An 11,390-nucleotide genomic window follows, 5' to 3' on the forward strand; every position below is an offset into this window, starting at 1 on the left:
TGTCGAAACACGTGGATTGTTTTGTATGGCAGCAGCTACAGCAGCGATTGTTTCCTCCGTTCGAACTGAAGGGTTTCGATGGTAAGGTCTTCTGTTGACTGTCCCATGCTTGGCAAAATTGTTTACAAGTCTCATTATGGTCCATCTGCTCGGAGGATTGCCGCCAAACGTGCGCCTATACACTCTTTGAACCGAAATTACGGACTACAGTGCGTGATAGCGGCGCACAATCCAAATTCTTGTTTCAGTGTCCCAGTTATCCATTTTTGTTAAATGTAAAAGTCATTCTGCAAAATAAAAAAAATTAACCAGATTCATTAAATAGAAAAAAGTTATTTAATTTTTTTTAGCGGCTTTCATCAGCCACCCTGTACACAATAAACGCATACATAGTACGTAAATTCCTATATGTATGCTTATGTACACATCTGTGCGAAATAATAGGTGTTTGCCTCCATGTTATCTTTGAAAATTTTGCAAAACATAAAATAAAACTTTGCAGTGGAAGAAAAGTCACATATTCCATTCTAAAATAACTTTGTAAATATACCAGAACAGATTCAGTCGAACAATATATCTTCGGTTTCTGAAACATCTGAAAAAGGTTTTAGCACTTCTTCGCGTTTTATTTTAATGGCTTAGGCTAATGACAGAGTGGAAGCGAGACGCGATGCTGTAAAATGGCGCTAATTCAATTTATAGGTTGCATACATATGTACATATGTCTTCTTAGGTAAATCGCTCATTTCAAAATTCTTTCATTTCGTTCCATTTCATTTTGAAGTGCTTTTCATAGTAGCAATACGCTCGATTTCAAATGAATATTTACAAATGTTTGACACCAAGCGACACCAGAAAAGCATTTGGCAGTAATGTGCGACAAAAAGTGTCCTGCTGTGAACGCAGTCTTACACATTTAAATTTTATATTTTACCCTTACACCACCCACTTTCGATGCTTTAGGGTATGCTTCTATTATTTTGCTCGGCATTTTTGCATATAAAACACACGTCCTCGAGTTCGCTAAATGTATGCTTATGAAACACATTCAAATGTAAATAAAATAGAACGAAATTTGAAATTCAAATGAAAAGCAAAATTTTAGCAAAATCTGCATGGCAATTTTGTTCGCGTCATTGGTGGCGGATTAGAAGAACTACAACTGATACTAAGCATTTTTAAATTGGCCTAGTCATCGCAGTGCAATTACTCTTACTAAGTTACTTTCTATACAGTGTTAGTATGTATGAGTATGCACCCAAGCGTCATCGCACATGCACACACATAATTTATTTGTAAACAAAGCAATTAATTAATTTATTAAACCCCCTATAAAGTAAGAGGGCTTTCCAAAAATTCCGAACGAGCGAAGCTACACAGCGTGTAGAAATCGCCGTACGGGGTATATGTTTGTATGGTTGTCAGCATAAATACCCTCACTAGACGTTCATTGGATATTATGCTCCCCATGACAAGGAAGACAGTTTGTGCAAACATTTCAAAGCTTATACATGCGTTTCTACAAATCAACTGAGAATTACAGTTAATATCAACCGCGGGTAACGAAAAAATATTATACCGACAATACTAAATGGAATATGGAACTTTTTTCTGCAAAAACTGGTTTTCTTTACTGTGACCTCTGTGGAAGAACTGGTTGCATAAATGGGGGTGGTGATGGAGATGGAATTTGTATCACTTCGTTGAAAATCGCAATATAAAATTTTTTTGACCTTTGAACTCGGGTATTTATTTCACATACAAGTATACATATATTCAATAACATAAGTTAACGACTTCGGATTACTGTACTGTCAGTCCATCCAAGCAATAGCAACTTGAGTAAAATTTGATGTATGTATCTCAGGTGAATACAGTGGTTCCGGCACGATATTGGTGGAAAATTTGGCGAAAAACTCACGAAGAATCATAGCAGTATGCGACGGTGCATTATCGTGATTTAAAAACCAAAAGCTGTCGGCCCTTAATTCCGGCCGATTTTTACGAATAACTTCGTGTAAACGAAGCATAACACTCGAATTGTATTTGTTGTTGACAATTTGGCCGTTCGCTAAGAATTCGGAGTGCACCACACCTCGATAATCGAAGAAAACGTTTAACATAGCCTTGATTTTTGGTCTGTTTTGACGTGGATTTTCGGCTTCTGTTCATCTTTGCCACGATATTCAGCCAATTGATCGTCCATTTCCGGGTCGTAAGCATAGATCCGTGACTCATGGCCAGTAATAAAACGTTTCGTGACATCCTGGTAGTCGGAAAGTATTGTTTCACAGACGTTAACGCGATGCTGTTTTTCGAAAAATATTTGTGATTTCAAAGGCAATCGTACCTTCACTATTCTTAGGCCCAAGTGATCTTTCAAAATGCTTTTCGCTGATCCCTCCGATATACCAAGGATGCCAGTAAGATATATGACTGTCAACCGTCGATACTCAAACATCAATACCTTTATTTTATTGAAGTGTTGAACACAGTTAATGATGATAATGTCCTGGACGTTTGGTTTGTCTTTAACCCCTTTTTGTATAATTTGTACAATCAAAAACACTTTCTCGCGACAAATAATTATCACTAAAGGCGTTTTCTAACATTCTGAACGTTTCGGCACCAGAAATTTGATAGATTTGAATATTTCGACGAAAAGGTTTTCTTATAAAAAGTTCTTACTATTATTTGCCCACAGTCCCACTACGAAAAAGAAATGAAATATTTATTTTATGGAGTACTCTTAAAATTGTCATATTTTTCTAACCACCAACATATTTTATGTCGCTTAGTATTCAAAGTTGTGCGATTTCACTTTTTATATCTCTCGATGTTTGCATGACCGTCTTCAGATATTACGACAAAATCAATTTTCTTACGATTATACTCATGCAACGTGACTGGAAACCTTTACCATACACTCTCCGCAACAGTTGAGAGCAGCGTCGTTTCACATCCTTTGATCACGTGGCATACAAGAACAGACACAGTGCAGCAACGTGACTTAACTGTATGTCAAAATATTTCATGCAATTGAACTTCTTGATATTCATGGGAAACCACAATTGTTTCCCTACTACGAATAACACTGTTGCGTTCTATTATGAAGACGTCTGTCAAATGCAGAATTATATTTGTCAACTTGTGATGGCTATTGAATAGCAACACATGAACATTACAATAATCGCGTTACCAGAAGCTCGGATATTTGTTCGCTTACCGTAACTTTGGAAATTCGAGATATGCCAACTAAGCGTATTGCCAGTGAACAGGGTATATAAAGTTTGTAACACCCAGAATAAAGAATGAAACTTCGGAGATCCTATAACTGCCATGAACGTCTGTTTATAAGGGGTTTCAATACGGCTATACAAAACTAGACCGATAGGGAAAGCGAACGACGTCATATTTCCATATTTTAAGGCTATTTTGACATTTCTCTTCAGTAAGGTTTGCCATTTCATCATGAAATGATATCCGTCCAACAACGAGTCAAAATTATTAAAATTTGCTACCGAAAATCGGAGTCAATGGACTCAATTTTAGGAGCTATAAGTGAACTAGTCCTTCAGTTTTTGAGCTATCCATCTGAAATTTCCCACACGTACTTTTCTACGCAAAAAACTGCTCATTTGTAGATAGCGTCGATATCGGACCACTATAGCATATAGCTGTCATACAAACAGACCGATCCAAATCATGTTTTTGCATGCAAATCTTGTTTATTTCACTAGATATATTCAAAAAATTTGATTTAAATTTTTGTCCCAGGCGACCCTAAAATATTCGAGCAAATCGTTCAGATCAGAGCACTATAGCATATAGCTATCATACAAACTGACCGATCCAAATCAAGTTCTGGTATGAAAAACTTTTTTATTTAACAAGATATCTTAACCAAATTTAGCATAGATTATTGTCTAAGCCAAGGCTACAATTTCCGAAATTATTATCGGAATCGAACGATTATAACATATAGTTGACATACAAACTGATTGATGAAAATTAAGTTTTACCGGAAAGCTTTTTTATTTGACGATATATATTCACGAAATTTCGCACCGATTATTGTCCTAAGCGCTTAACTATATCATATGGCTATCATACAAGCCGGTCGAACTTTACTTTGATTTTGTAAAGACCTTATGATACCCTTTTGTGCTAGGAAAAATGCACCAATGTTTTGTATTGACAGTTCAGTGCAGTAAAGTTAACTGTTTTCTGTTTCTAGTGCAAAATATATTATATGCATATTTTATAAAAGGAATTTTTCACAAACGTTACTTGTTTATAAGTTTTACGCTTAGACTCAGAAATTACATTTTTCTTAACCGCCCAACTCCGACCAGTTACACTGGCAGCACCCTCGTAGTGCGGTAACTGCTGGTAGCTGGTAGCTGTTGGCTTAGTATGTGCGTACATACATACATAGTAGTCGCTAGTTGTGCAAAATGCAGTTTCAGTACCCATGGCTCGTACATTGATCCCGACATGGTACCTGTTTGGCTTTGTGGAAAATTGTGTGTATGTGTGTGTGTATTCGTTGCGACAATGCAGTGTGACTTGCATTGCAAGTTGTTGACTTGTCGCTTAGTCGTTGCATATGTTGTTGGCCTTGTTGTTGCCGCAGTGATTATGCCGCTTGTCCAGCTGTTGGTAGCATAGTATGTCAAAAGCAAGATTATCTATGTTTTTGCGTTTTCAAAAATAAGAGGAAGCAAAGTATGAGCTTCTGAACAGCGTAAGAAATTAGTTCTGCACGAATTACGCAAACTCTTTTCTCAATAACAAATACTGTCTGGATGCGCAGAGTTATAGTGAAGTTTAATATACAATGTTTTAAGGGACGCACTTTCGTGAAATAATTAATAATTGAACTGTTTTTGATCTACGATTTCTTATGTGTATAAACAGGCAATTTTATCGCATTGCAGTGTTTATTCGTATTTATGCGTGTTCTTAACGAGTTCTCCATACAAAAACAAAAACAGCTTTGTGTTGACATGCACAGAAACGCAATTAAATGTACTCAACAGTGTAGCTGGCGATTATATTCCATAACTACAATATGAACGGTAGGTATACAGTTACGGACAATAAAATAGAATCAAAGGTTTTGTTGTCAAACAACAATATAGTTTTTTTTTTGTAATTTTCATATAATTTGTGGCAAAAAAGTACGCGGAAAATGTAAATAAAACGTAAAATAATTAATTACTCATCAATATTTATTTGGTCGCCTTCGAAGTACTCCCTATCAGATGTAATACACTTATGCACTTTTTATTTATACTTTTTGGCCTTCAGCTACTTCAACGAATTTTGTTTTATCTCTTCGATCGACAGAAAACGAGTTCCACGGCGCAACAATTGCAGTTTGAGGAACAAAAAAATATCACACGAAACCAAATCTGGTGAATGCGTTGCTTGATTAATACAATTCATTACGTTTTTAGACCAAAGAGAGCTATTTTACTAATTTAAATAAAAAAAAAATCAGCTTTATCGGAACGAGTCGAACAAAACGCTTTTCATACACAAAACATCCACCAAAATCATACGAACGAACTCACGAGAGATATCGAGTTCTCTTGTCATCACTCTAACACTTGAGACAAATTCGTTATTCAATATTTTTATACTTTGTAAAAATCGCAACGCACCACTGAGGTGAGTCTGTTAAACCGAACTAAAAAGGCCAGACTCTGGGAGAAAGGTCAAAAAGTAGGGTATTCTGTTCCACATAGCACTTGCCGTAACCTAATTCAGTCCATGCCTAGGAAATTTGATCTGTATTAGACAATAGAGGTTACGCTACAAAGTGCTAACAATTTTTTGTAATAGTTCTCTTAAAAAAAGTTATTATTTTTAATGTAAAATATTTTAATTAAATTTTTTTGTCCTCAGAATTTTTAAAATTTGTATTTTACCATTGTTTTTGTAATACTTATGTTTTTTTTTGCTGCTACCAATAACACTTTTTATAAAAAAACTTAATTTTTAATAGAATTTAAATCAAATTTATACTTTTTTTGAAACGGAAAATTATTACTCTTTTATTGTTCGCAACTGTATAGGCTTGTATTAGCGCTTTACAGCATAAAGAATTTATTTTATTTAGTACTGTTCGTTTTGCTATTGCATTTGAGCTTTGCTGAGTGCATTGGCCCAGCGTCTTTGAAACGATCAATTTCAATAACACCAAGCTTTTGTGTTGCACGTATAGACAGTCTAATAATATGTAATGTTAAAAAAAAGTTGATTAGAACTACAAGCAACAGTTGAATGAAACACCTTGAAAACTTACGATTATAGATATGCATGAAGGTACATTTAGTACATATTTGTAAATGGATTGTATTGTATCCATATGTAAGTACATAGTACATTGGAGATACATATGATCAGTAGTAAAAATATTAAACGGGTCCAGAATGGTTGTGCTGCCCTTGATGTAAGATCTATTTTTTTTAACATATTTGGGCTCACATGAAACAATCAATGTTTTGTCAAGTTGTTGCTCAGCCCAATACACGAACATATGACGATTCTGGTGGTAAAGCGGCTTCAGTTCTTGCGTTAATTTGATCACGAAAGGATCTTTTCGCAAAATCCGCCACAATAACGTCACCGAGATGCCCAACGAATATGAACGACGTGTGAGAAACTGATTTGGGTCTTCCTCAAGTGATGCGCTAGTGGCAGCAATATTCTCAACGCTACGGGCACTTCTTTGCCTCACTGGCACGGGAACATTTTGTACTCTGCCTGTGGTTTAAAATTTTTCCACTAGAAGCTCTATTATCGATCTTACAAGACGATTATAACGAAATATTGAAAAACCACTTCCTGCCCCCTGGTGGCGCCATCTATACTAAGACTGATGCGTTAGAATCTGATATCTTTATCGATTTTCCAGTGAGAATTTTATGGCATGTCTATAATTGGAAGTGAAGTTATTGTGTTTTACGTGTCAGTATGTTTGTGTTATCGGTGCGAAACTAAGCTTCGAACAGAGAGCCAACATTAAATTTTGTTTTAAAATGAGTAAAACTATTACCGAAACGTTTCAATTGATGAAACAAGTAGTTTCAACGTTTTCAAAGTGGTCGTGAGGACATAAATGACGATCAACATGTGGGCCAATCAAATTCCGTGATCACCGGAAATTCCATCGAAACTGAATTCGTCAAAAATCAGCCGAAATCATCATTGACATTCATGGAAATGGAATTGAACACCTCCGAAACAGCGATTTATCGCATTTTGACCGAACATTTGGGCTTACGAAAGGTGTGTGCACGCACAAATTGATTGACGACCAAAAATTGTCTCACCGATCGACGCTTGTGACCGATTATTTGACCAAAAATCACATTTTAACCATTATCTACTCCCCGTATTCACCTAATATGGCACCATGCGACTTTTTTTCTTTTTGGAAAAATACATTTGCCCATGAAAGAAAAACGTTATGCAGACGTAGAGGCCATTCAAAAGTCTTGCACCGGCATACTGGCGGCCATACCGCCCAACGAGTTAAAACACTTGTTCGACGTGCTTCTGGGCCGTGCAAAAAGCTGTATTGAAGCTGAAGGAGACTATTTCAATAAAATAAATTGAAAAAAACATTTGTATTTTTTTTTTAAGTTTTTTTTTTTAAGTCCTGTTTCCTTTGTACACATAAAATAACAAAGAAATATTTTTTTTTTACTTATTTTGAAAGTAAAGTATTTATCCATTTTTATGCAATTCTCAATTCAGCTTTACTAAAGCGAAACCTTGCAAACAGTTTATGTATATAAAAATGTATTGGTATTTGAAAATTTAAAATTTTCTTATTTGCTTATTTTTAGGTGGTGGCGCCATCGAAATGGAGCTGTCTAAAATCCTGCGGGAATATTCACGAACGATCGCTGGAAAGGAGCAACTGCTGATCGCCGCCATTGCCAAAGCGCTGGAGATTATTCCACGTCAGCTGTGCGACAATGCTGGTTTTGACGCCACCAACATTCTGAACAAGCTGCGACAAAAACATGCTCAAGGTACGTTTATACCACATAGTATAAAGGATGTGTTAAGAAAGCCTTGCTAGGCGTCACAATTTCCGCTTAAAATGTATGAAGCCAAATATTTAAAATGCATATTCATATAACTTGTACATATGTAGATTTAAGGCATATATGTATGTATGTAATTGTCATATGTGTATGTATATGTATGCGTATCTGATTAACTTTTGGCTTTGTTAGCACTTCCAGCCAGTCTCCTTGTCATTTGTAGTCGCTTAATTATGTACATACTAAATATAAGCGTGAGAGTGTGTAATGGCTACCTATTTACAAGATTATTGCTAAACAAAACCATAGGAAATCAAGAGATAAACAAAATAATTAGTCAGTAAAAACACAACTGTTGCTCGATTTTACGTTTTTTTTATAACAAAAAGTCACGTAGCCACCGAAACGAAAAGAAACGGCTGATTACGCAGCCTCGAGCCAAAAACGAATGAGCGTAATGAGCAAGAAGTAAATATGGACATACATATATGCAGAATTAATACATACATTTGTACGCGGGCATAAATTTGTTTATATCATACCGTAGTTACGCGTTTGTTGTCTTGTATTGTCTTTTTCATTTTTTTTTTTCGAATATTTTTAAATTTTTCTATGTGCATACATACAATTATGGACAAGTTGCAAGCTTTTATTTTTTTTTATTCTACCGTAAATCGAATTTTAATGAGAAAAGATAAGATTAAATTATATAAGATTGTCTGCAAAAATTGAAAATTTTATTTTTATAAATAATATTATACATACATACATACTTGCGCTTCTTATTAAAAATAAATTAGCACTTTAGGGTGGCACAAAAATCGATATTATTATGATAAATCGTATCCCTTCCATCAGTACGGAAAAATATAGCTGCGATGTTCGTGTGAAAATTTCAAGTAGATCGCCGTTTTGAAAAATTTTTCACACCGACTCTGAAAACTCTCTGATATTATCATATATCCAAAATTATTATTTTATTAACTGGTTTTCTGGTTTTTCAATAGGGACGCTACAAAAGTAGACCGATAGGGACAGCAAACGACGCCATATTTCTTCCCCCTCTTTTGACATTTCTCTTCGGTAATGTTTGCCATTTAATCATGGCAAACACAAATACGATTCAATAACGAGTCGAAATCATTAAACTTTACTACCGAAATTCGGAGTCAATAGCCTAAACTTTAAGGGCGTTACGTCTAATTTATAGTCGTCAAATCGTCCTGTCAGATCAATAATTGAGCGTGTAGTGGAAGCATTTGAATCCACATTCACAGCACAAAATGTCCCCGTGCCAGTGAGACAAAGAAGTACCTATAGTGTCAAGAATATTGCTGCCTCAAGCGCATCAATTGAAGAAGACCCAAATCAGTCTCTCACACGTCGTTCACAAGCGTTGGGAATCTCTGTGAGGTCGTTGTAGCGAATTTTGCGAAAAGATCTTGGCCTACATCATTACAAGATCGAATTGACGCAAAAACTGAAGTCGCTTGACCACCAGAAGAGTCGTCGTATGTTCAAGAATTGGGCTGAGCAACAACTTGAAAATGATCCGAATTTTCATTGAAAAATCACTTTCAGCGAAGAGGCTCATTTCTGGCCGAATAGCTTTGTCAATAAGCAAAATATGTGTTATTGGTTAGACAGAAATCCACACGTACTCCATGAGTCACCACTGCATCCCAAAAAAATTACGTTTTTTTGCGGTTTATGGGCGGACGGTGTCGTTGGGAAGTACTGCTACCGCTAAATGATAATCGAATATTTTTGACCCGAATTGGATGATATGGACTTGGACAATATATGGTTGCAACAGGGCGGCACCACAAACCATACAGCGAATGTCGCAATCAATTTATTGAAAACCAAGTTTGATGAACGTGTTATCTCACGAAATGACCTAGTCAATTGGCCAGACGGCCCTGCGATTTGACGCCGTTAGACAATTTCCTATGGGGCTACATCAAGTTTATTATCTATGTCAACAAGCCATCGACGATTGATCAACTTCGTAAGAATATCGAACGTGAAATTGCAGCAGTATCGGCCGATTTATGCTTGGAAACTAACGAAAATTTTGTAGTTGACTGTATATAACGCCTTAGGTTTAGTCAAACAAACAAGAGTTTTGTACATTAGAGCGGGTCGATTTTTTTTTTTTTTTTTATAAAATCGCGTATGAGGGTAGTATTTTAAGATTTCGAAGCAGCTATTTTTAAGGCGGGAGTTTAAAAAATCTGAATAACCAGTTTTATGGGAGATATGTGATATAGTTGTTATCACATATAGTTGTCCGATCTGGCCGATTCCGACAAATGATTAATAGAATATCAATATTCACCTACGTATTGAATTTGGAACAAATTTTTATGATCCCTAAAACCATTAAAAATCGCTGGCTTGAAACTTGTTTTAGATCTAAAGTTATTCAAAATTATTCGTATAATGACTTCCGCATACGTCATTTTTTCGGCTCCCTATGAAACAAACAACCCGCTGCAATATACTTCTAATACATGCAAAATAGATTAACAGAAATTTTTTAAGATTTCGAAATTAATACCTACCTTTGTAAGGCATGAGACTACCGTTCAAAGGTCAAACTATTATTGCCTATAACATCGAATTGATTAATTTTTGCAACTATAATCAAAATAGATTCGAGCAAACTCTTTAAACAATTATTTTAATCTATTAACATCCATTTTCTCTGATTCATCTAATAGGCGGTAAGTGGTTTGGCGTCGATATCACCAAGGAGCATATTGCCGACAATTTCGACCAGTGCGTATGGGAGCCTTCGATTATCAAGATCAATGCTTTAACCGCCGCTGCCGAGGCTGCCTGCATGATACTCTCCGTCGATGAAACTATTAAAAGCCCCAACGCTGGCAATCAGCAGATGCCTATGGCTGGAGGCATGGGTCGCGGCATGGGAAGACCCATGTAAGCGCAATATACTCGCATTTAAATAATTTTATAACTTCATCATAGAATCACATCAAAATTCATTAACGCCAGGAGCTGAATTCACATGCTAACTGTTTCTCCAGTAAAACTTTTAGTTTCTTTATTGAAATATGGTAATAAAATGCTAGTTACTAACTTCCAATAAACTGTATTGTAATTGTTTCTCTGAAATTTTTGAAATGTACTTGCAATTCATTACTTGTTTGCATACCAATTTTTTTAAAGCATTTGCAGCTTTTACCTAACAATTTATAATATGAAATTGCCTTTATTAAATAAAAATAAAACTCATAAAGAAAAATGACAAAGGCGGAGTTTTTATCATAACATTCTTATAATAGATAAGTACAGGTA

At 35.6% G+C, this 11,390-nt stretch overlaps 1 protein-coding gene across 1 annotated transcript in view; it reads left to right on the forward strand.

The window, feature by feature from the left end:
• LOC108969286 (T-complex protein 1 subunit eta) overlaps window positions 1-11,140 on the forward strand; it is a 17,085-nt gene extending 5,945 nt beyond the window's left edge. The window contains exons 5-6 of the mRNA XM_018933910.1: window positions 7,863-8,051; window positions 10,793-11,140. Of these exons, the coding sequence (XP_018789455.1) occupies window positions 7,863-8,051; window positions 10,793-11,016 (413 nt within the window). The 3' untranslated portion in view covers window positions 11,017-11,140. The remainder of the gene's footprint in view (window positions 1-7,862; window positions 8,052-10,792) is intronic.
• The last annotated feature ends 250 nt before the right edge of the window (window positions 11,141-11,390 follow it).

This window comes from Bactrocera latifrons, unplaced genomic scaffold (assembly GCF_001853355.1).
Source record: "Bactrocera latifrons isolate USDA-ARS-PBARC rearing strain unplaced genomic scaffold, ASM185335v1 scaffold_247, whole genome shotgun sequence".
Classification (NCBI taxonomy): Eukaryota; Metazoa; Arthropoda; class Insecta; order Diptera; family Tephritidae; genus Bactrocera; species Bactrocera latifrons.